At 47.1% G+C, this 26,190-nt stretch overlaps 1 protein-coding gene across 1 annotated transcript in view; it reads left to right on the top strand.

Annotated features, from left to right (window-relative positions):
- COL4A5 (collagen type IV alpha 5 chain) overlaps positions 1–26,190 on the top strand; it is a 568,084-nt gene that overhangs the window by 448,173 nt on the left and 93,721 nt on the right. Inside the window, exons 39-41 of the mRNA XM_069612627.1 lie at positions 1,049–1,147; positions 1,313–1,363; positions 1,454–1,639. Coding sequence (XP_069468728.1) covers positions 1,049–1,147; positions 1,313–1,363; positions 1,454–1,639 — 336 coding nt within the window. The remainder of the gene's footprint in view (positions 1–1,048; positions 1,148–1,312; positions 1,364–1,453; positions 1,640–26,190) is intronic.

The following is a 26,190-nucleotide window of genomic DNA, read 5'->3' as shown; positions in this document are numbered from 1 at the left end:
AGCAACCCACATATTCAACTGGTAATCCGTGATTGCAGGAAAGAAATAGAGACACAATAAATAAAGGGGTACAAATAATGAAATACAAAAATGAAGAGGGTAGAAAACAGTGCCAGAGTGGAAACATAATGAATTATTGCCGATAATATTGCAGGTTTGGGTTTGAGTGAGAACAAAACAAATAGTCTTCAGTTTAAAAAAAGTATAAAGAGGTGGACGAAACTGAGGAACGACAGGTATAAGTGGACCCTATGGTCAGGGGAGTACCCCCCCCCCGTAAAGGGTATTGGCAAGGCAAACATAGGTAGAAAGTAATATGGTAAAAGTGAAAAGACACAAACCAGCATTGTAATTCTTAAAAGGTCCACAAGAAAGCAGCCACAGACTATGGAAACAGTAGATATATACATCTGCATGTAGATAATATGGGCGATGTAACAGGTATGTCGTTATTATTTTAAAGTCAATCATGAGTCTTTATACATTTGTTTAGATGTTTTGTCAGTGATAAAATCACAAATAACCGTTCAACTTCCATCCTTTTTCATACACTCAGTGTTTCACCTTAAACCACTGACTACTCAACACATCCAACATCGGTGGTACATGTTTAAGCATCCATCATTGCATAATTCATATGGCACCAACCTTCTAAAACCAACGTCCAAAGCTTTGTCAAGCCAAGTAGGACTTTTTTGGCATACGGCATATAGATTTGCCAACTTCCCACATTCAGTGTGGCTTGCTTTTGTGCTTGCATTTGTTTACAAATATGTTTATTCATTTTGGTAGCACTTTTAAAGTTAAAATGGATGGTCTCCTAGAACGAAAGCAGGTCAATGGCAAAGCTTTGTTTTTCCCCTCTAGTAGAATTCTTCTTTTATTTGTTTTTTTATGATGAATTGTTCGACACCACAGATACTAAGCTAGTGCTCAGACATTGTGAGTCGCCATTTCTAAAATAAATGTACTTTTGAAGGTGTCTGTTTTGTTAACGAACAGACTGTGAGCAGGACCATGTTGTATTGTTTTTTTTTCTTTTCTCTAGGGGATAGTGGCCGCCCTGGTCAACCGGGTCCCACGGGTGAAAAAGGACAACCAGGACAGGATGGCATACCTGGGTCAGCAGGGCAAAAGGGGGATCCAGGTTAGGAGCTCATTCCTTTTGCTTTTTAATGTTTTTTTTTTCTGGACTGTTGACCTTTTCCTATAGGGTGCCATTGCCTTTCTTGCTGCTGACCGTGGCAATTCATTTTTGTTTAATGTCTATGTGGCAATCTTACAGATGGTTCCTTCTTTTTTTGGCCAACAGGTCTGCCAGGGTTTGGATCTCCAGGCCTTCCTGGACTGCAAGGAATGCCGGGTAATTTGACACATTACTGTTATGCTTGCTATATGGCTCACTTTGCCTGGAAAACCTGTTATACAGCAGTTATCTTTGTTTTCTTTTAAGGGCTGAAAGGCGAGCCAGGTTTTCCCGGCTCTCCAGGAAGTCCAGGATTTCCAGGCGCAAAGGGTGATCAAGGATTCCCGGGTTTGCTTGGACTTCAAGGGGTGCAAGGGCCCCCAGGTCCGCCAGGCCCACGCACAGAAGGTCCAAAAGGGAGTACTGGGATTCCGGGTGCACCAGGAAGGCCAGGTATGTGACGCGCAACTAAAAACCACCATGCTAATCATGCTACGTTTTGCCGCCCCGGGATTCCTTTTAAAGCCAAACCTTTTTTTTTTAATGGGTGTACATTTATTTTTCATTAATGTACATCTAAACTGGTCTCCTTCATATCTAATTTTTCTGAAGAAATAAGATATTAAGGGGAAAACACTATAACTTGAATTACACTCTTGGCTGTAGGAATGCCTGGCAGGAAAACGCAAACACACTTATATTCTGTTGTTCACATGTCGGCATGATTCACAAAATGATCAATAATGAGCACAAAACTACCCTGTTCACTGTTTATGTAAAGTATGTTTACTTTTATGTTCACACCACATATTTTAATTCTGCACAATCCACGTAAAAAGAAAACCACTTCCTGTACCACATCAAATCTATGTTTGCATTTGAGCATGAGCAAACTAGTCCATGGGGTTGTCTGCGTCTCGGCACCATGCTCTGCACTGTATCCAATGATTATCGGTGGTAAAAAACATGGCTTGGGTAGCAATGTGTTTTCTTCCCTCTATCCAGCACTTTCCCTTCATATTGTGGACTAGAGTTGGTTTATATAATTATATTTTTCCAAGCGTTTCTTGGGAAGGTTGATTAGCGGTGAGAAATACCACTTGTTGACCCGTGACAAAGCTTTTTGTACCGATATGATCACTGAGCACCATTCTGCGCTTATTGTTTAGTCATTTCATGTGGTCAAGTGACCTCGGCACAGCTTCCTGCCTACATCTCACTATGTTTGTGGAGTGTGTGTTCGGTCTGATGGAAATGTCTTCCTGAAAGAGCATTACTGGGCCTGGATATGCTTGGGAAATGCAAAGTACTAGGACTGAATTTGGAAACAATGGCCTGGCCAACCTCAGGCCATTCATTCTAGAATATGATAGAAAACCTGTCCTTATTATTCAGTCATAACAAGTAAGTTAAGTCATAAAGTGTGTATTTTGCACATATTTGATAGTCTGCATATCGGAAAAATTGTATTAGTGGAATAACACCAAAATAACCTATTTATTTTTTATTGGCAATTGTCCATTTGACTCTGTGTGGCTACTGCCTACGGCTGAGCATTACTTTGTTGCTATTCTATTCAGAGGCCTTCTCGTCTGGTGATTCGCCATCTTTCACAAGTCTCAGGAAACAAATCAAATGTTGAATAGAATCAAGGGGAAATGCTGGATTTGGTAATGCCTCATTTCTTCAATGTAAATAGTATTGGGGGGGGGTTGCAATGGCACATCGCCCACAATGTTTGCATTCCCCAAATTTCATTTGGTAGAGAAACTTGCGCAGTAATGTTCTCTCTCGAATATCAAGTTTTGTGGCATGTTAATTTGTCTTGAATTGTTCAGCAGCGATCTATGTGGCAAAACCAACCTATTCCCACTCCTAAATGACATTAAGCACTTTATGCATTTTGTGAGGAGTGTTCTTTGCCAAAAGCCCAAGTCAAATTTAGAACGGGACTCATTAACCCATTACTGTCTTCACAGTGTATTCCCAAAGTACATGCAAATAAAGAACACTGAATCTGGGAATTGCTTATTCAATGGAATTGGTGTAATTTTTGAAACCATTCCTGGAGGAAAATACCTATTCCTCTTCCCATTGTCTGGCATTGGCACAGTTGGGTAATAGTTTGGTTTCTGTTCACATTTCAAGTAAATTAATACAGAGGTAAACCCAAATGCATTGGGCTTAGCTCAGTATTGCTGTGTGTGAAAATTGCTAACAATCTCCATGTTTCTTCCCCCTCATCTTTGATGACTCTGGACCTTGGTGAACTTTGAATGCCCTTCCCCCAGGTCCTTCAGGTTAGCCCTTCAATGATGTATTAGGAAGTGTGCATGGGAGATTACGCATTCTGAAGTGTTTTTGTTCCTTTGTGTATCACATTGGTATATGTGACAATCCTGTTAATAGGGATGCGCTAAGTAATTTCTATAATAGAGCTTCACATTGTTTTTTTCTTTTTTTTGTACTTCTTTTTATTAAGCTTTTAGCACAAAACCAAACATAGTCTCATGGGATACCCGGATTACTATAGAAGTGCTTAAATGATACCTCCTCTACCCTCCCAAACCCCATCCAGAAATGGCCTCAACTGGAGTATAACTACATACCTCCGCAAGCGAGAAGTCAATCCAACATCTAACAGCTTCAGTGTTTGTGGGCTCCACTGGATTTCGAAAGTCCCCTTTCAAGAAGTCCCAAATCTTCTTCTAGTCACTAGAAGTTCTCACCCTCTCATCTTGGAGGGCATAGGTTACCCACTCTAGCACCACAAATTCCCAGATTTTCCAGAGCCAGTCTTGAGTAGGGGGTGCCTCTTCCTCCCTCCAGCCTTAGCGCTATTAACAACATTGCAGCTATAATCGGTATACATACTGGTCTTCTCATTGCCTTGCTCTCTGAATATCCCCCTCTTCCCTCAATCACAGCAAGGTTTCCCAGGGCTGCGGTCTAAAATGTTCTCCAAATGTGGACGATACTGCCTCTCAAGGTTTTGTGATTTGGGACAATCCCACCAGGTGTGTGACCACGTTCCCCTGCCTCCACGGCCCCTCCAGCACGTTTGAGATGCGTCTGGGAACATTTTCTGAAGCCTGACTGGTGTGTAGTGCCACCTAAACACCATCTTGTACCACATATTTTGTATTTGTATAGAGCTTGTTACTCTGGGAATGTCCCTCCAAACCTTTTGCCAGTTTTCCAGCGGGAATTTTATCCCAGTGGATTTAAGGGGAATGTAGGGTAACAGATACAGACCCAAGTGCAAGGGTTGCCAGGGCCAGTGTAGGTGAGTGGCTGGGTGAGCTTGGACCTGGGCCTGAAATCAAAGGGTAAACCAGGCGCACTGTGTCGAAGCAGATAGATCAGCAGGGGAGAGGGAGAGCGAAGGTAGAAGCAAAGAGGAAGGTCTTGAGGTCCTTCCAGAACAGGAGATGGCTCGCCTCAAGTTTCAGATTGGCAGTGGGGCTGTTCCAAAGGGAGGCCCCTGCTATTCCGTTCACCCCCATCGCAACCCACTTGAGTCAGGTCTTCCCCTGTTCCTTCCCCCTGGCTTATTTTACCACTCGTTTCGCCCCGGAACAGCCACCCCTGCCCATACCTCCTCTGTAGTCTACTCCCACTGAAGTCTCACAGGTAATTGTTGCTCCTTCTCCTCCCCCTCCCCCTCCCCTATGTGCCTTCCATTCTTGACTCAGGCCTCTTGGAACCCCCAGCATCACTCCTTGTTGTCTCACTCTTGTGGGGGGCCTTCAGTTTTCTTCTCCTTCACCGCCCCTCCACTGTGGACAACTCCCAAGATCTCATTCTCCTGACAGTTTGTATGGTGGATGCCTGCCACCTTTGGTCTTCCTTCGAGTCATTATGCACCAGCGCGCACCCCTCCTGCACTGACGTTAATCAGCATTGCACACCTTCCCAATTGAAAAGAAGGTCAAACGGAAAGGTTCACTTGTATCGAATGTACTTTCTGGCCAACTCCCTTACCACTGGGCCAATTTCCTTCCTATTTTGCAAAGTGCTCAGGGCAAGGTCATGAAACTGTTGGATACGGGTGCTGTTGATGTTTAGTGGTTCATTTGCTCTTGTGGCTTGCAGGATCTTCTCCTTTTGTGGGTAATATGATAGTGCCACAAACACATCCTTGGGGCGCGATCTGGCTCCACCTCCCTTCCGTCCCATTCTGTGCACTCTGTCGATTCTCTCATTGGCTGATCTCGAGGATCCCTGCAAATAGGGTCTGCATTTGCGTTTTCAGCATATTATCCCCAATTTGCTCTGGTTTTTTACTCTAATGTTCGACCTTTTGGAAGTTTTTTCGATATCCTCCGTTTGCAATTCCAGATTATGGGTGAATCTACTATGTTTTTCAAGTAGCTCACTGTTCGTCTTGACATCTTCGCTCGACTCTTGCAGACTGCGTTCCAAAGAGTCAATTCTTTCACCCAGGTGCAAAATGTCCCTTTTAGTTCTTAGCAGTTGAAATTGTGTCTGGAATGAGGCCATGAGCGTGCCTATGAAATCTTTGAGGCCCTGATGGAGATCCTGTCTGGTCAACCCCACTGCTGACGGGGTCTCCCCTGGCCCTGGACGCGCCGCCATTGTTCCTGCTAATTATGTTACCTGTATGGGCTCCCTGGGACTCAAGAGACTCTGTAGCGAGCCGGTTTTAAGCAAGTCGTCTAGCTGAGTCTTGCGCCTCTGATTTGGCGCGTGCCCTTCGGCATTTACTCTTTCAGGACTGCTTCATGCTCCTCTACCCTAACGGGTCCTATAGATGGCTGGCCTCATTCCAGATAACCGCAAGCGGTCCTCTCCCCGGGGGGTGTCGCTACTCCTTCCCCCTTGGAGATTGAACCAGGGGCCACTTTAGCTCTATTGCAGGGGCCCCTTCCGTTTACTTTGCATTCTGTCGCAAGCAGTCATGGGTGACCGTGCGCTCTTTACCTCTGCACGTGCTACACTTCTTGTTTTAAGGTAGCCCCCAGGCCTCTAGGATTGCCTCAGCTCCCTCCGTTTGTTCTCCCACATGGAGCCGATGCTGTCTTGGTCTCTGTGCCCTCTTCCTCCGGCTGGGGGCGACCGTGTCTGGACTCCTCTCAGCAGCCATAGCCTCTGCTGCAGATCATCAGTGGGAGGCCCGGGTTGCTGGGCCTGCCGTGGTAGTCCAGCTGGTCGCCGGGAGCCCCATATGATGCTGCGTAGCTCGGCCTGCTCTCTCCCTGTATCCCTACACTGGCATAGGCTTCACCTGGTGCGATAAACACTGCGTCTCCCACCACACTCCTTACTGTGCTTGAGGGTCCTCCAGCGCTAATTCAAGGCATCTGCCCGCACAGTTTCTCTGTCCATCATGACTGCTCCCCAGGTGTCAGGACTTCACTGCCTGTGGTCGGAGAACACCATGGGTGTAATTTTAGGGGGGGACAGGGGTGTTTGTCCCCCCCAACTTTCATGGCACACCATTTTGTCCCCATTCATTTGGCTGGGGCACCTTTTTTTCAGATGTCATGTCCCCCCCAACATTTTCAGCAAAGTTACTCCACTGGAGAACACCCTTCTTCTACAGTGTCAACAGAGCAATCCCGACCCCTCAGAGGGGGTCCCTGTTGTTGCCAGTGCAGTAGGATAGAGGGGGGAAGGTACCAATCCTCTCAGCTCCTGTGAGAGTGCTTTAATTTCACAGAAGACACGCAGAGCCCACAAAGCTGCATCTACTCCATAATGGCGGCCATCTTGTCTCTCCACATTGTTTTCTATGTGACAAATAGGGGTGTACCGAATCTCGTCTTTGAGGGAGTATCCGGCCGAAGTTCAGCTGAAATACAACTATTCGGCTTAGACCGAATACATTCTGGAATACTCACTCGACACCGAAGTCCACTTTCTATGATTGCCCATCATCTCCCAAACAGAGAGAAGATGGCTAATCACAGAGTGGAACTGATGGGGTAGGGTGCTGCATCCAATAGCCAACTTGCTTATTGGCTGCTGGAAATGCCACCTTCGCTGGTATGCTGAATGAATTTTGATCACGGAGGGTCTACAAATGAAATCCTTGGAGAAATTCTGAGATCAAAATACATACAGTACACCAGCGAAGGTGGCATTTAATTAATGTGCCTCCAGCAGAATATATTATTCTAGTGCAGGTACATTATGGAAATGGCGTAGCATTTTCCTATGCATATTTAATAATTAAACTGGTCAGAAAGTGTGCACGTATCTATAGGAAAATGTAGCGCCATTTCCATAATCTTTCTCCAGCAGTATATTAAACAGGTGTCCAGACATTTGGTCGAAAAAAAAAGGTCGACTGGACAAATGGTCGACACCATTTGGTCGAAAGCCAAATGGTTGAATTTTTTTATTTATTTATATATATATATTTTAGGTTTTCGTTTAGGGAAAAAAAGGTTTTTTTTAGAAAAAAAAGGAGTTTGCGGGACCCCCCCCCCCAAAAAAAAAAAAGTGAAAATACTAAAAAAAAAAAAAATCGCCCATTTGGCTTTCGACCAAATGGTGTCGACCATTTGTCCTGTCGACCTTTTTTTTTCGACCAAATGTCTGGTAACCTATTAAACATACTTCTGTATTACCGGGTCCAGGAACCACACTTTTCCCCCATAGTTAACTATTTGGCTTCGGCCGAATACTTTGACCAACTATTCGGTATTTGATTGAATAGTAATTTCCCTATTCGGTACACTCCTAGTAACAAACGCCATGTTTCACGAGAGCACAATGTTTTATTTGGAGGCCAGCAGAAGATGACTCACTCCACAACACTTGACAGTAGAAAAAAATAAAAAGTGATTCCTGTGAGTGTACGTACCGCAGAGAGTCCCTCGAGGACTTGGGATGCATTAACTGTCATAATTGGCTTCCACAAATAAGCCACATTATGTGACCAAACTAACCTTTGCAATTTGATTGACGTGCAGCTTATGGTAGGGTGGGCCACGTCAACAGAGAAAGAAAATAGGTGCGCAGAACAATCATGACTCTTACATAATTGTGATTTGAAAGCTTTTATTTGCATGGCTTATTTATGGAAAGGATTTTGGTTTTATCTTTGCCTCAGGAAATAAGACTGCGTGCAATCCTACTAGCATTTGTTCTGTAATTCCAGTTGTTTTTAACAAATTTGAGATCATCCATCCATGTTTACATTGCCAGTTTTTTGTGGAGGGTCCAGAATTGAAATGCATAGCATTTGCCCTACTTTGGGTTCAGTATTGCAGAGGTAGTAATGCCAGATGCATATACGAAGTCCTTTCGATAAATCCACACAGCTGCTGTACATTATAAACGGGGAAGGCAAAGAAAATGCCACGTTGCATATGTTTTTAATGTAACTGAAACCAGTTTAAAGGCATGCTGCTGATTAAGCTTTGTTTGTGGCACTGAAAAAATAATACATCTACTATTTCTCTGATACAGTAGCCTGTGTAGGAACAATGTAGTGTGGTGCACGTCGCATGGAATGCACCTGCTGGTGGTGCATTGGACTGGATCAGCATTAAATTACACAGTAGCACAAAAATGCCACCAAAATCCATTGAAGGACACCCGAGACTATTAAGAAAGAATGCCTTCTATCAGATTAGCCCAGATCACACAGTTAACACGGTGTTGGATATTGGTTCAAGGCTCCATGATTGCAATCACAAACTCCATTTACACGTGCAACATGCATTGGTTTAGTAGCTGTATAGTGGTGGAAATTGACTCAAGTTTAATGTGATGATGTTTAGTTAAGCAATGCAAGTTAACGATGAATGCAAACATCTAATTGTACTTCAAACCTTCAAAGGTGTTGGTTCTTTTAGGGGTCACAAGATAATAGCCCGCCCTCTCGCCCGCACATACATTGCTCTTTCATGTCGGTGGCTCTGCCGGTTGTGTGTTTTCTGCTGGAGTTGGACCATGGCCTGCTCTGTGCTGTTTGCTTCACTTGTTCTTCCCCAACAAGTTAGTGGTGCCGGAAATAGTTTGTCAGACCATTGGCTGTAGATTCTCGTAGGCTTTCAAATCGCTGCCCTACCTTGTCGTGCTATGGCTACCTGGTTTGAAAACCCAGATGTATTGTGCAGATAACTCTTTCATTATGAAAATCCATGACTGATTTAATTGGTGTTCATATGCTAAATCCCTAGACATACTGTGTCCCACTTGTCTCCTCATTGCGGGATGGCAGAAGCTGATCCTATTAATCCTTTTTTCACCGTATAATGCACAACACAAGATATTTTGTGATGCAGCTCTGTTCCTTAGCCTGGGAGCAGACTCCTACTACACAACTGCACTGAGAGTCAGGAAATTCCAGCCCAAGGAACCTAATCAAAACTCCATCTGCCTTGGCTTTGGTCATTTCCATGTTGCTTGTTCTGGATCCATTTTATTCAGGTTGAGGCCTATGATGCAAAAGTCAGCATTGTCTTAGAATAAAAGCAATCGACTAGATTGTCAGTATGAGACCGGAACCCTTTTCAAGTATTGCAAAACATGGGCACTTGTTTCAGCGGAGCCAGGCGAAGCCACCCATACGATGCAGGGGTGAATGCCCTACACTGTACCACTGGTGAGAAATGACTATATGTTTCCCTCCGGCTGGTTGTTAAGACATTAATTCCTATTTTACTAACTTTTGTAGACCCCTCTCTCATCTTTTGTATATATTTCCTGAGTATATGTGGAACTTTCTTTACTGCGTGTTGGTGTGTGTGTCCCCGTCTGTCTGTCTGTAAGCTGTGCTTTACTTTCAACCCCCTCCACTATGGAGAGTGAAGCCTTACCTGCCCTGCTAGCTACCACTGTGAGAGCCAGGAAAAACATAAGGGACACTGTTAGGAAAGACTTTCTTTTGGCTGCTTTCCTTCCATAGAGCCCAGCACCCCCCCCCCCCGATCCCCCTTACATTCTGCTGTTATTTGAATCTGTCATTACTTTTTGGAGGCAAGTAAGGTCTTTTGACTTGGCGAACCTTGCTGTGCTCATCTATTTTGGGGGGCACTAATCAGTCCCTATGGCTCTGTTCTCCATTGTTGCATTCCTTGTTTGTTTTACACTGCACACGTCACCTTACAGTGAGGTGCGGTGGGGATACTTGTGGGGTACATTTGTGGTTACTTGTATAATATGTCCATGGGCTGGTGGCAACCGATATATTTCTACCAAGTTTTCTATATTCTGAAATGCACTTTTATATCATAATGCTGTTAAGAGTACCATATACTCCTGCCATGAGGGCCGGGTGTGCCATGTATGGTAAGCCCTTTACAGGCTTTCCAAGGTGAAGCGGCAGTGTGTTTGTGGGGGCTATAACGGTCTCTTCCCAGGCCACATCAAAGCCAATGTGTCTGTTGCTGGGCAGATATGGTTGCCGGGGGTGCTCTACGATTGGTGCAGATCAGATACATGGTGCAGATCCTTACCGTTGGTGGGCTTGGCGGCGACTCCAGTTCAAATCCTGGATAACAGGAGAACATTTTCATCCTTTCAGCAGTTGGTCATTATAGGCAAGACCTCAACAAAGAGGAGAATCTTGCTGAAGACCCGGAAACAGCCAACTAAAATGATCTTCTGCAACCATCCCGGTAAAGTGCTGCTCCTTTGCAGATCCCCAGAAGGGGCAAACGACGACGACTCAGGGAAGCACCTGAGAGGGAGATGGTACATTTTTCGGTGAAGAGCAACAATGTCACTGGCAGTGACAGCAGCTCCGGTTCGGGTCTCTGGCCTTGGTGGCTGGGAGGAAGAATTTTTGGTGAGAGCAGATGGTCAGACTCAGTCACAGGGATGCCCAGAGGATCTTCATGGCACCAGGTTGTGGAGGCTCGACACAAGCTTCGTAGCAGCGACCGTTTTCACCCGGCAGACTTTCTTCCTTCACTCGGTCCACGATTTAGCTGACAGTACTTCGGGAAGGCGTCTCTGTAGTCTCAGACAGATGCCCACAGGTTTGCAGCCAGATACGCACTTGACGAGATGATGCATCCCAGCAGGGCCAGAGGTCACAGTGTATTCAAAGATTTTATGCCCGGAAGGTTGCAGCTCATCGTGGGATGTCTCAAACTGTAGCTGGTCTGGAGGTTATGCCCACCAGTCCAAGGGAGGAAGTCGTCTGGTCTGAATGTTTCCTGTCACACACAAGAGAGAGCTGGAGCAGACATTCAGTTGGTTCTGGTGGTCGCTGGAGGTGGCCGCAGGCGTCCTTCCTTCTACCTCTTTGGAAAGGATCTTCCAGTGGTCGACTCTGACTTCTGCATCAAGACCCTCACCTTGTATACAGGAACCCAGCCAATCAGTATGCATGCTTCTTTCGAAGTGTGGGTGTCCCAAGGGGACAGCCATGCTCCCAGTCATGGTTCCAAGCGAACCTACTGGAGGACAAAGGCCTGAGGAGATTCGGTGTCCTCCCAGCTTCCTGTCTCCCCAGACACATTGGCGCCTCAGGCGGGCTTTTCCATGCAAACCTGCCAAAGACAAAAGACAGATCAGGATACTATGTGTCCCCTCAGCGCTCCACATGGTGGGGGGGGACAGCTCACAAAAGAAAAACATAGGTACGATAAAAAAATACCCCCCTGTTCTGGTAAGAGCACGTTAGCACAGGAAAATAAAGAAAACTAAAGAGGGAAGCTCAAGGAGCTTCCAGCAACACCACACAGAAGGTGCTGTGTGCTGCAATACGACAATACAGATGCCACAAAAAGATGGAGGCAAGAGACTTCCTCAAAAATAATGAAAAAAGTGTTCTCAGAGTTACAGAAGGAGAATGAGTGAGGAAAAAAAAGTGATCCCACCCACTCAGTAGAGTCAGGCAAAATCCAGTAGTCCAACAAACAGTACTGGTGAACTCACTAAGTGGGGAGAATTACACACAAGATGGAAATTCTACCTCACAACAGGTTATGCATTTAAATTTAAAATACGCGTGTGTGTTGCCATGTCAGTCTAAGGCCATGCTAATGCAATGATCACTTGGCAGAAGAACTAGTAGCACATCATCCTACATGTGAGAGCATCCCGGTCCCGCCCTCTGATCTCACAGTGGTGGATGACGCACCTTCCAAGGATGAGATAATGTACAATGCACCTATCTGTAGACTTTTTGGTCGCGCGTAGGATGATCGCCACCTATAAGATATGCAATGAGATTAGAGGCGAATATATTCATAGTGGGACGTGGCGTGTCTCCGTGTTACACGCCAGTGCTTTTTTTCCCTTAACAGTAAGTCCCTTGTTGCCTAGGCAATGTGCTGTTGTGTTGCCTAGGTTACCAGGGCATTTAAGCATCACAAGAGGGATTACACCTTTTGAAACTGCATCTCGGTTTCCCAGGAGCAGAGTCCTTTCTCCAGGTGGTGGGTACACCTTAACTGAATCATGTTAGGCATCACCCAATCTCTTATTTTCCGAATTCCACTATCATGACTCTTAGAACGGTCACGACTCTGTGGGTAGTCACTCTTCTTCTGGAGCCCCTTTTCCTGTCACGATTTCTCCAAATGCATTTCAGCTTACCCCATGGGATTTCTCTCCCTTCTGTCTCTCCTCCCGCCCCCTCTCCCACTCTCTCTCACCCTCTCCCGCTTTTACTCTCCCTCTCTTGCAGTTTCTCCCACACTCCCCCTCTCTTCATTAACCACAATCTCCCACTCTCTCATGTTTGCACACACTCTGCCTCTCTTCCCCACTCTCTCACCCCTGCAATGTCTCACACCCACGCGCTCTCACCCTCCCACCACTCTATCCCCAGCCCTTTCGCTTTGCTATCCCTGCTCCATCTCCTGCTTGCTCTGTCTATCTCCCGTGCTTGCACTCTCACCTAGCCCCTCTCTCTCCAGCCATATGTCTCACTCTCCTGCCCTCTCTCCCACTATCCCTTCTGCCCTCCTGCTCTCTCGCCTACCTGCACTCTCCCAACTGTTCTCTTTCCTGGCCCCTCTCTTCTGCCATCTGCCTCCCATGCTCTCTCTCGTCCTAATCCATGCCCCCATCTCTCTCTCTCTCTCTCTCCATCTTTGCTTCCTCCCTCTGCCCCCCCCCTGTCCTCCTATCTTCCTCTTGCTTTCTCTCGCCCTACGGCCCTTTCTCATTACCCCTCGCCCCCTCTCTCTCTATCTCTCTCTATCACAGCCTCTCCCACCTGCCCTTCATCACCACCTCCCATCCTCTCTTCCTCTGCTGTGCCACTGAACACCCCCCCCCGTTCATAGATGTACAGACATGAAGAACGTGCGCATGTGAGCAGACATCTAGATGGTAAGCATGTGCGGAGGGCGCCTACATCCTGACACCTACATGCAGCCTGTTACCAACTTGATGAGATAATGCGTGGTTTTTAGCCACGTTTCCATTATATGTCAATCAGCTGGGGGAATCCCCCATGCATGAGTGCCCCCTCTGCGTACACGGCTGTAACATGTAGGACACAGGTTCACATCCAGGCAGGACCCACTCATCCTTTAAACAGTCCAATGTTGATAGGAGTACCGCTTTCTCAGGTAATGGCATTACAGAAAGGGTGATCTTTAGTAAAGTAGATAGGCTTGTGCCTGTTGCATTTAATTTGATATTGCAGTGTGTGTCCCACCACTGGTATTTTACTTGCTACATAATGCAAATGTATTTTTGCCCATGCCCTGATTCAAGGACGGGCTGCGAAATGCCTCAGGGAGGCTGACATGACATCACGCCCTTCATCTGACATGACATCAGGGGAGCCGACTTATGAATTTCCGGAGGGGGGGGCAGGGGGGGACCCAAATATAGGAAGTGACATCACTGGCAGTTATATGACCGCAAATTTGTATGTAGTCGCCCACCTGGTGCAACAGCGCGCAGGGGGTGGGGGCGCGCGCAGCTCAGAACAGTGGAAACATTGGCTAGCATGCACTGCATATACTAAAGTCAAGTAAGAAGGAGATTTAAGCCATCGAGTTGCATTCCAATCGTCCAGGTTGTAGTAGCCCTCCCTCAAAAGGCAGAGCAACACAACTAGGATGGGAGAATGAAATGCTTGGTAAACAGAAGGTACAGCTGCAAGGTGGAGTACCACCACCAAAAAAAAGTTCCCAATTCAAGGGAAAAGAGAAGTAAAGACGTTTCCCGATTAAAAACTACCAAGCAAGACGTGTGTGGTGCCATAGTTCAGTAAAACATCAACAATTCTAATTTACAATAGTGCTGCTGTAGATTGGCCAGCCACAAGTGACATTTGCTAAGATGTTACCTCTGGGTAACCAGATAGAGTTAGGGATGTAGCTTGATCTTAAACCTTTCAGTGGACACATCAGATGTTCTGCTGAACTATAATGCAATCCTCGCTCAAGTATAATGCAATCAAGTGTGGTTTCAGACTTGGGGGGAAGAATGTTAACTGCTTTTAACATTGTAGTTTACCAGAAATTCTGTTAATGTAGTGTACAATGTTAAAAAGCAGTTACCCAGGCTCACCCTGCACCCAAGTGATGTTAGGGACTGATGGAAGCACTTGCGTCTAAATGTTGTAGCCATGGTTGTCTCCATGTTTTAAAAACTCCCACTTTCCTGGTTTTCAACATTCATTTGAAACACCCCTTATTCAAAAAATGAAAGAGTCAGTAAAAAAAGTACACCCCACTTATGCTTAATAACGTCTTACCTTCCAAGAAACAAGCATACAATCATTTGTCAGGGACTGCTGTTAGAGGCCCTGGCAGGGCCGGTGCTATCACTAGGCAAGGTTAGGCGCTTGCCTATATGTTGGAAATGTTAGAGCTGCAAAATGCTTTTTTTAACACCCCCACACTACTGCCTTGCCTGGTGATAGCACCAGTCCTGTTGTTAGTTACTGTCTGCAGTAAGGCTGGCTGCAGCAGCAGACCAGGTGGCGCGGTGAAGGTTGGGACTTGGGGCCGGGTCAGGGTCACGATAGGTGAATGGGCGTGGTGGCAGCGCTGGCACCTGTGCAATGTGCATTAGCACGCCACCAAGCACCACATGTGCCCCCTTGACCAATCTGATCGGCAACTCAATGGTATGAATGCTGCAGTGCAGTGCGACGACCACGATGCAGGAGTCAGGACAGGTGAGGAGGACCCCTGGACCGAGGTGCCGTGCCGACTACACTGCCAACCAAGTAAGTAGAAGTACCAGTGCGCAAACCCACGTTAAACGTGCTTACTTACTTGCAGAACACACATGCTGAAAAACTGAATTGAAGGGCTATGGGGCGGCTCAAGAATGGGTTCCACATCAAGCCCCAAGCAGACTATTCAAATCAACAAAGCCAGAGTCAGTGCCTGCGAGATATCTCAGCAAGATTGGGGTTGGGGGTCTGGGGTGTGGTTGCTGAAGATGGCAGTGTGTCGGTGACGAGCAGCGCCGCCACCAGCGAGACGAGGCCCAGTGCCAGGCTCAGTGCTGTCACCCGTCCCCAGGGCTCCATGGCTGGGGGCGCAGGGCATCAGGGGCTGAGAGCGGAACTACTGTGGGGGGCAGTGGCCAGCATGGAGCCTAAAGCCCCCCCTGCAGACTGCAGTCCTCACTCAGTGTGGGTGGCTCTACTGCTTGCTTCCCAGGAGCGAGCACTCCAGGTCCACCTAAACCACCGTACTTCCATATGTGGCTCAAAGGCTCTGTCAACCTGTGGTAACATAATATTGCCTGAGTTTTACAAAATGTCATGTCATGTCATGTCATGAGGGTCCATCTGAAGTCTCCCAAAAAGTGCAACTCTTGGTACGACTCCGATCTGGCAGCCCTAAAACGCAAGTGTAGGTCAGCTGAGCGGAAATGGAATTTGTCGGGCGAACCCTCTGACAAACTGGACTGCCGCCTCCTTCAAAGGTGATATCGACTCTGCATCCGTGGTATAGAGCCAAATCTGTCAGGGTACCTGGAGCTGCTGTTTGGAGCTGCCCCACATTCGTTTGTTGATTTCTTTTTATGCATGCTGGCCTAGAAGTTACCCCCTCCTGCAGGGTAATACACATCTCGTGAACACAAGGCTGTGGGGGAGCAGAGGTTGGTGGGAGGACGGTTGATTGAGAACGGTTAGAATCTGGAGTGGGTGCGGCAATCTGACAGTTTGCCTAGGGTGACAAAATTCCTTGCACCGGCCCTGGGCCCTAGAACTCGCACCATTTTGCACCTGCTACAATCAATGGCCAGTTAATACCACTATGGCTGTGCCTGGCAAGTGCCTTTCTCCTGCCTGCACAAAAGCCCAATCGGTTGGCATTGCCAATGCTTGTTTGAGGTTACTCTAGACGGATGAAGAGAGAATTAAAGTGTGCAAAATAAAAAACGGCATTCACTGCTGCCACCCAGGCCTGTTTCTTGGCCCGGGCGAGGCGGGCAGCTGCCCGGCGCTCAATTGGCCTGGTCCCTGCCCCTGGCTGGAGGGGTTCACATGTCTGGGTTTGTGGTGGCGATTGCCGAGGGCAGAGAGTTCGGCAGCGCCGTAGCAGGTGCTGGCGCTGCCTCTTCTGACTGTAATGTCATGTAGTACAGAAGTACTATGTGACATTACGGAAGTCAGAGCAGGCTCCCAGCCCACCCCCTCCCTTGACTTTCGCGCCACGTGGGGTGGGGGTGGGCTGGGGGCATAAAAAGGTGCCTTTCATGATGGCTGCCCACATTTGCTGCTGGCTGTATCCTGTGCTCCAGACGGCTGCTGTCCTTTCTGCGTTCCTGGCTTCCCGGTGTTGGACCCTGTGATTCAAAGACTTCACTGCTTTCCTTGCAGCGTTCCTGGCAGAAACATTTCTTTGCAGCTCGGGCTTGTTTGTGTGCACGGTGCACCGCTTCATCAGAAAGAAGGTAGGTGCCAGGTTTATTTTATTATGCTTTGTTCTTCTAAGTCCTTGACCCCTTTGTTTGTGTTTTCCATGTCGGAGCCGTACTATGCATGATTGCTCTCGTGTGCGTGTACTAAGTGTGTGTTTGTGTCAGCATGAAAGTATGACAGTGGGTGTTTTCACTGGTCAACCTTTTCCCACTGTGTGCCCCCACTGTGCTACCACTGTGTCCCAATGTGTGCCCCCACTGGTCCCTGTGTCTCAATGTGTGCCCCCACTGGTTCCTGTGTCACAATGTTTGCCCCCACTGGTCCCCGTGCCACAATGTGTGCCCCCACTGGTTCCCATGTCCCACTGTGTCTCAATGTGTGCCCCCACTGTGTCTCAATGTGTGCCCCCACTGTGTCCCAATGTGTGCCCCCACTGGTCCCCGTGTCCCAATGTGTGCCCCCACTGGTCCCCGTGTCCCAATGTGTGCCCCCACTGGTCCCTGTGTCACAATGTGTGCCCCCACTGGTCCCCGTATCCCAATGTTGTGCAGTGTTATATTGAGTTTGGGAGTGGCGCACGGGGTGCGGTGGGAGTGGGGCGCGAGGTGGGGGGGCGCATTCCTAGTGTTTCACCCTGGGCACCAAATGGGCTAGAAACTACCCTGCTGCCACCACCCATAGTGCGACAGAGGCCGGGCCTTTGTGGGGCCTCAGGCTCCATTAGGAGCCTATTCATGAAGAAAATAAAAAGCACGCACCTTCTTGTGTCTTCATAAATAGGATGTTAATGGGGCCTGAGACCTCAGAAATGCCCGGCCCCTGTCCCACTTAGCATGTGTGGCAGGGGCCGTGGATTGGACTGCTGCTTGTTGATGAAGCAACATCCCGGTCCTTTGGTAATTTATTATTTTTCTTTTCAAACTGTGGATGCGCGCCCCCCTGGGCATGAGGCTGCGGCACACCAGAGGGGCGCGCCCCACAGTTTGAATACAACTGCCCTAAGCCCTCCCCTCCAGGACCATACACCAATATGAGACCCAGAGGGTAGGGCTTAATCGGACATGTTCGCACTTTTACCCGCCGGAGAGAAGTGATGCAGTATCGATGGAAAGGGCCATCGATGCTGCATCACTTCTCTCCGGCCGGGGTGGGGGGGGCTCAGCCCCGACTTGATTTTTCCGGGGGGGCTCGGCGCCCCTGCATGACATCATGCCATACATCAGACATGACATCACGCCCTACATCTGACATGACATCACACACTTCATTTTCCCAGTGGGAGCCTGAAAATGCAGCCTAATGAACAAAACGAAAGGCTGTTCGGCCCGCTCTACATGCCCGTTTCCGGCTGAGGGCAAGGTGAGGATGCTGACACCTTCAATTGGAAGTACATGTTTATGTATGAGTGCTTGCACGTCTCTGTTTATGTGTGTGTGTGTGTGTGTATGCATCTGTGTACATGTGTGGTTTTGTTTGTGTGCAGGTGTGAGCGTGTGTTAGGGAATATAGTGGAATGAGTGAATTAATGAATTAATGCATGATGAATGGGCTGGTGGGATGGGGGTGGAGGTCTCTGGGCCCCTAACGTAAAGATTCCCAGTTTTACTACTGGATACTGACCTACATTGGTGCAGCCAGTGTCGACATGTTTTCTTAGTGGCATAGTATTCTTACTGGCATTGCTGGTTTAATGGGATGGTATAATGGCCTATATATAGGCAGTCAGAAAGGACATGTTTTCTTACATTATCCTCAGTGGGATTATGAGCAAAGCAAGTGGGTATATTCTTATGTGGGGATACTGGCATATAGTGCCACAGCCAACATGAATATGTTTCTTACACTGGCAGAATGCTGGCATATATTGTGGGCAAAGGCATTTTGTAAATGTGCTGGCAAATGCTCCAGTGAGCTGTTGGTAACTTGCCAACTAGTGGCCGTGGAGGGTAATGCAGAACGGAAGAATGAAAATGCAGTCTGGCGCACTTGCGCAGGGAAAATCAAATGTACTCCGGGCCTCCCTCCAGAGTGCAAGGCTGGCAATGGCCGTCTCGCATACGGTCCCTTTCAGTGTGCGTGCGTTTCACCCAAACGAACGTGTATTCCTCCGCTGCTTCCATCCATCAGCGCCTTCCCTTCCCACTGCCACAGGCGTGGAAGTAATTCTGCAACCTATGGTCGGTGATTATAGCCTCTTAGAGCACCAGATGAATTAATGTAGAAACACTTCATGAATAATTCAAGCATCCAGCGTTCTTCTATTTCACCTGGAAGCTGCCAGTTTAGAGATGTTTGCCAGTGAGTGGGCTATTTTCATGTAATTGCAAGATGAGTGGCTTTCTTCATTTATTGTTGATGATTGTGGAGTCTCCTGATTTCCAGGAAACCTGCATTTTCTGCCTTTGACACATCGATGTTGTCATCGCCTCCACCTTACAGGGGTATTGAGCCGTCTTAGCAACTTTGCAGATCGCTTCATCTCCCATTCACCGAAAGCGTGGGCTTTTGCCAATCCGCCGGTCGCTGACAGGCATTCTTTTGGTTATACTGCAAACTGAAAGGAAGCTCATTGGAGAGTTAAAAGTTAACTTGTGTAACTGTCCAAGCACTCGCGCAGTCACAGAGCCACAGTTACTTCCTCTTCACTTGTCGAGCCATAAAATATCATTTCAGCTCTCCCCATTGAAAGGCCTTTCTTTTAAGCATTGGTCTCCAGGACACCAGTCTTGGCTTTCTTTGCAAAACAGCCCTTGCAACTTTACTGATCTGTAATTACATCAGCTGCACACATATCTGGTGCACCCACAGACCCTACCACACCTTCTCTCTCTCTACTGACCAGAACTACGGTTCCTGAGGGCGTTAAACCTAACAGCGCATTGAGGTCATACCAATGATATATAGAGCGCTATATAAATGCCAAGTAAGATAACATAACATAACATAAATCCACTTGCAATCGTACCTCCGATGTGACCAGCTGGCGTTAATGTAGTACTCCTTTTCTACAGATACATTCTGGGGGAAGCATTGTGGTTCCTGTGACCTTTGGGCACAAGGCCCCTTTCTGGTTAGGGATTGGACTGCTGAAGTTAGGGACATCACGTGTGACTTGGTTCCATCTTTACTGCATTCATTTATTTATCTCTTGTGGGGTTTAAGTTATGTGAATGCATTTTAAGAACATATTCAGTATTCTGCGACAATATCACCTGCTAGTTTAATTTTTAGTAGAACCTGCTAATTACATATTTTAGTGTGTTTAAGGACTAGAATAATTCTTTTTTATACATTCCTGTCTAAATGTATCTATTGTGTGCTTCACTGTGTGGTCTCATTCTGGACTCCTGACCTCTCTCACACTCTCCTGGGCATAGCTTTGACTGCTCTTCACGTTTACCTTGATTGGGTTTTGGCTAACCTCCCAGAGTTACCCCGTTCGTTATAGCTAGGGTGACCTCCTAAAATCTGCCTAAAAGTCCAGATTCTAGAAATCCATCTTTCATTTCTTAATTTTGGTTGTTCTAATGTCCTGAGCCTATTGTTGCTAATAGTGAGCCTTTTGTCAAATCCTCACTGAAAGCTGTATCTCACCTTTGATGTGTTGCCCTTTGCAGCCCATAACAAATACTACATGGGCAGTGGAAAGTAAGGCATGAACAGCTTACTGCTGTCCCTCATGCACTATTTTGCACTCCACCCCTTATAAAAATGATCCCTTATATTTGCAGCAATATGCTGCGTAGTCCTTCCTTTATTTTGTGATGATGTGTGTGCAAGATGTACTTTACAGCCAGTCACCTCCTAAGAGGGAAGTCAGACACTTCTGTTACAGCTAGCAGGGGCGAAAGCACTGATGAGGGCCTTCTGGAGACCAGGAGCAGGGTTTCACTGGGACTTGGCTGGAGGCAATGCTGGTCAGCTGCCTTGGTCATCCCCAGGTCATCAGTGAGATGTCCTTCTACGTAGGGGTCTTGGCTCCAATGCGGATCTGTTGAATGGCTGCAGGTGTCCCTCTTTTATCTAAGATTCGGACTGGAGTCACCCCTAAGGCCACCAATGGCAAGGATCTGCACCATTCAAACTGAATGTAGGTGTCCAATTAGGGTACAGACTCTGACTAACACATCTTCCCAGCAACACTGTGGCTTGGATGCGGACTGGGTCCAGACAGACCAAGCCTCCATTTCCGGCCACACGCGTGCGCGTGAGCGCACACACACACACACACACACCCACACCCAGGCCCCCGTTGCCTGGGAAAGGGCTTTCCATATATGCCAATTCGAGACTGGAGAGGGCAGGAAGAAGTCCAAGGCACAAAATGGCTAACAGACAAGCAAAAATCTCATGGCACTGCCATTTTAGAGTATATAGTACTCTAAATGGCAACGTGTGGTAAAACGCACAAGTGCAGAACAAGTAAAAAGTAACAAAAAACAGTAGAAAAATATCAGCTGGCATAAGACCAACCTCAGGTGACTGCATCAACAAAGTTGCAAAAGAAAAGGTTACAAGGATAGGAAGTATCCTAACCACACTTCACTTTAAGGTGATGTGTGCAGCTTTGAAGATGCAAGAATTCCACTAAGAGATACAGGGTTGCTAAGCACTGCTAGTCTTAGGGACTGATTCATTTAATTAATTAATCATTTATAACACGCTATACTACCGGAGACTAGTCTCTAAGCACGGGAAAGGGATTCTAAACTATGTTGCTCTGCGTTGTCTTGCTTCTAAGACAAACACGTTGCCCCTGAGCTATCCTCCCCACACTCCCCATACAAATTTGCAAATTGCAAGAGAAGTAAAGCTGATGGCTTTACTTGCCTCCAAAAAGTAAGGTCAGGAAGAAGACAATAGGAAAAAGAGTGCACCGTTGAAGTCTATGGCAGAACAGCAGCAACCCGGAAATTTCAAGACCTGGCCACTATGTCATGCTTTCAGAGGATGCTGAGCAGGGCTACTTCTTCACTATTCCCAGAGTTTTGCAGTTTCTTTGGATTTTACAACAAGTTTCTCCATGCCGGTTTATCGTTCCTGCATGCAATGTGTACCGTTTTCTTACTTTCCTTATTGGTTGCACATTCCTGTTCCTTGAGACTGCTCACCTGGTAGGTGCATTTCAAGGTTGCTTTCACCTTCACCAGGTGGGGGAGTGAGCTTCACGCTCTGTCAGCCAACCTTGTTTTATCCAAGGGCACCGTTTCCCTGAGGATGAAACTGACTTTCCTTCCCAAGGTTGTGTTGGAAATTCATCTCTCACAGAAGATCCACCATCCACCTTCCTGACAAGCGTATTCACTGCTAAAACCCCACAAGAGCTCCCCGCTATTATGTCTCTCGGGCGGGGGGCACCTGGAAGCTATTTGTGATATATTCTGGTGCCCGCGCAGGCAGGCCTGTTACTAAGCAGGACATGTGCAAGGGGATGTTCCTCTGTATTTCAGAGTGTTATTATATGGCTGGGAAACGTGTCCCTGATGGACTCGGGACCCAATTGACCAGGGTCTTGGCAGCGACCGCTGTCCTGCTGAGGTGTCCCTGTGCTGGACATCTGCCATGAGGTTGCATGGGCTTCTCTGCACACGTCTGGCAAGCATTCTCGATTCATTGTCAGGACAGGATGCTTGTGTTGGCCGGGTTTCATTGAAATGAATGGCAAAGGTTAAAATTGCCTTTAATGGCGACAAGTCTGATGCACTCAATAGGTGCTGATCCTGCCATGAGAAACCCCACGGAAGGCCAGTGGAGACCCCAAGGAAGTGCTCCAGAGGTCGGAAGATGGACCCGAGACCCCAGAAGAAGTGGTAGCGGAACAGGAGGACACCCAATAGAAGTCTTTGGGAAATGTGATAAAGACTCACCTCGTTGAGGGTGTGCATCTCAAGCGCTCTATAAATAAATAAATAAATAACCAGCAACCCCAGGACCCAAAGTTAAGGACCCATGTTAGTAGCTTTGGCAAACACGCCTCCAGCCACCCGAAACAACCTTGTGAGTAAAGTGCTCTTTTGAACAGGCACGGCTTTCAGGATTCAGATGTCCAGGACTTGCACCCAGGGCCAACAAGATCCCAGCAGCCATGGCAAGGAGGCCCACAGACTTTCCCCAGGATAGCTACCTTCAGTCCAGCAGCTAAACAAACAAGAGGGCAACAGCACAGCTGTACATGGTCACAGGACAGGGACAGTGGTTGGTGGCAACCTCCAACTTCTTGACAGCAACGACCCACAGCCAATCGGAGGATTCTGGTGGTCAACAGTGTTATCTGGTGGTAAACGGCCCAGAAAAGGGTTAAAGAGTGGAGGGCTCGGCCCAGGTGGGGAGTCCCCATGAGTCTTCTAGAAATCTGGACTGCTCTTCGTAGCAAAAAACCCAAGCCAGGCTTTATGCACATGCCGCTGCACTTAGCAAGTATTGCCAAGTGAGGCCTTTAAAAATGATAAAAACTTCAAGAATCGCCTGGGAGACTCCTTCAGCAAGTCAACGGACCTGCCACCTCCAAGTGAAAGAAACAGGAATGCAGGAGTGTCCAACAGCTGTAGGAGCTAGCCGAAGTTCCCAGCCATATCCTCCTAAGCAATACTCCAATGCAATAGTTTTATCATATAGCTCCAGCACCAGCAGATAGCCAAAACCAAAAATTAAATAATCCATTTTCGGAAAATGTGTGTGTGCCTGTGTGTTGTTGGGAAGGGGATGCAATCTTCCCACACCCCAAGGCGCTTTAGAATAAGGCAAAGGCCATTATCGGTAATGTGAGAAACCAGGGGGGAGGAGGGTGCCCTAACAGTCTCCTATACCATCATAATATTTCATAGGTCTAGGGCACATGATTTCGCCAGAACGATCCACGGATGCAGAATTCTTTGTTGGCGCTTTTTCCTTTTGTATGGAAATAAAACTTGTTATCCTGGCAAGAAGTGTATTGGCCCTTTTTCCCTAGTGGGTTGTATTTATTCTGGCGGGAGCATCTGGGGGGCTTTCCTACAGAGTTTTGGAAATAAAACTCACTTGCAATACCCAAAGAACTGTAGTGCCCCAACTCTATCTCGCGTGACCTTACTGACACTGTGCAGAAATGCTATTGTCAAGGCAGAAACATCATACGGTTCATGCAGTGCTCCATTATTTCACGATCCTTGCATCACTGTGACCGTCTTGCAGCTTTTTTAAATTGTAGTTTGCTGCTATACTAAGGTGTCTTTTTAAGCAAAAATGCTGAGGAGAATACTTCATCTGTTTAAAATACCTGATGGCCAGACACCATGCTTCTAGATTTTGAGCTGTTTTTCAAAAAAGCAACTTTTAACGTGCATAATCAAAAACAATGATCTTGATAGAGCAAGCAGAAATATTGGGCATTAAAAGTACCCAATAAATGCTAACGTTCAGTTGAGCAATGAGCTGAAGGCTACATTTTCAAAGAAGGCAAACTTAAAATGCTGCCTGGACACAGTACTGCCATATCGTATCGTTTATACATTAAAGATACTACTGGGAATATATCTGAAGAGTAGAATTTAGTACAAATATGGATTTCCTTCCTGGAAATATGTAGTGCTCTACCCTGGAAAAGCGTGGTGTACAGTACGTGTCCATGCAGCGGATGTGGCATGAAGCGTGGTGTACAGTAAAAGTGTCCATGCAGTGGATGTGGCATGAAGCATGGTGTACAGTAAGTGTCCATGCAGCGGATGTGGCATGAAGCATGGTGTACAGTAAGTGTCCATGCAGTGGATGTGGCATGAAGGGTGGCGTACAGTAAAAGTATGCATGCAGTGAATGTGGCATGAAGCGTGGTGTATAGTAAAGGTGCCCATGCAGTGGACGTGGCATGAAGCGTGGTGTACAGTAAAAGTGTTCATGCAGTGGATCTGGCATGAAGGGTGGTGTACAGTAACAGTGTTCATGCAGTGGATCTGGCATGAAGGTTGGTGTACAGTAACAGTGTTCATGCAGTGGATCTGGCATGAAGGGTGGTGTACAGTAACAGTGTTCATGCAGTGGATCTGGCATGAAGGGTGGTGTACAGTAACAGTGTTCATGCAGTGAATCTGGCATGAAGGGTGGTGTACAGTAACAGTGTTCATGCAGTGGATCAGGCATGAAGGGTGGTGTACAGTAACAGTGTTCATGCAGTGGATCTGGCATGAAGGGTGGTGTACAGTAACAGTGTTCATGCAGTGGGTCTGGCATGAAGGTTGGTGTACAGTAAGTGTCCATGCAGTGGACGTAGCATGAAGCGTGGTGTATAGTAAAAGTGTCCATGCAGTGGATGTGGAATGAAGGGTGGCGTACAGTAAAAGTGTGCATGCAGTGAATCTGGCATGAAGGGTGGTGTACAGTAACAGTGTTCATGCAGTGGATCTGGCATGAAGGGTGGTGTACAGTAACAGTGTGCATGCAGTGAATCTGGCATGAAGGGTGGTGTACAGTAACAGTGTTCATGCAGTGGATCTGGCATGAAGGGTGGTGTACAGTAACAGTGTTCATGCAGTGGATCTGGCATGAAGGTTGGTGTACAGTAAGTGTCCATGCAGTGGACGTAGCATGAAGCGTGGTGTATAGTAAAAGTGTCCATGCAGTGGATGTGGAATGAAGGGTGGCGTACAGTAAAAGTGTGCATGCAGTGAATGTGGCATGAAGCGTGGTGTATAGTAAAGGTGCCCATGCAGTGGATGTGGCATGAAGCGTGGTGTACAGTAAAAGTGTCCATGCAGCGGATGTGGCATGAAGGGTGGTGTACAGTAACAGTGTTCATGCAGTGGATCTGGCATGAAGGGTGGTGTACAGTAACAGTGTTCATGCAGTGGATCTGGCATGAAGGTTGGTGTACAGTAAGTGTCCATGCAGTGGACGTAGCATGAAGCGTGGTGTATAGTAAAAGTGTCCATGCAGTGGATGTGGAATGAAGGGTGGCGTACAGTAAAAGTGTGCATGCAGTGAATGTGGCATGAAGCGTGGTGTATAGTAAAGGTGCCCATGCAGTGGATGTGGCATGAAGCGTGGTGTACAGTAAAAGTGTCCATGCAGTGGATGTGGCACTAAGTCGGTCAAACGACCGTTCTATATTGTCACAAATATTGCGTCGCAGAGGCGAGCTCATATATGTTGCGTGATTTGAACAACATAACTAGAATATAGCGCTTGCTTATTTCGGGTGCTTGAACTATCAACAAGTTTAGTACACACGTGTTCCTTAAAAAGACTTCATATTGAA

This window comes from Ambystoma mexicanum, chromosome 5p, assembly GCF_040938575.1.
Source record: "Ambystoma mexicanum isolate Mex_15411 chromosome 5p, UKY_AmexF1_1, whole genome shotgun sequence".
Classification (NCBI taxonomy): domain Eukaryota; kingdom Metazoa; phylum Chordata; class Amphibia; order Caudata; family Ambystomatidae; genus Ambystoma; species Ambystoma mexicanum.
Note: the sequence above shows the minus strand (reverse complement) of the source record. Positions and strands in the feature narration are given on the sequence as shown.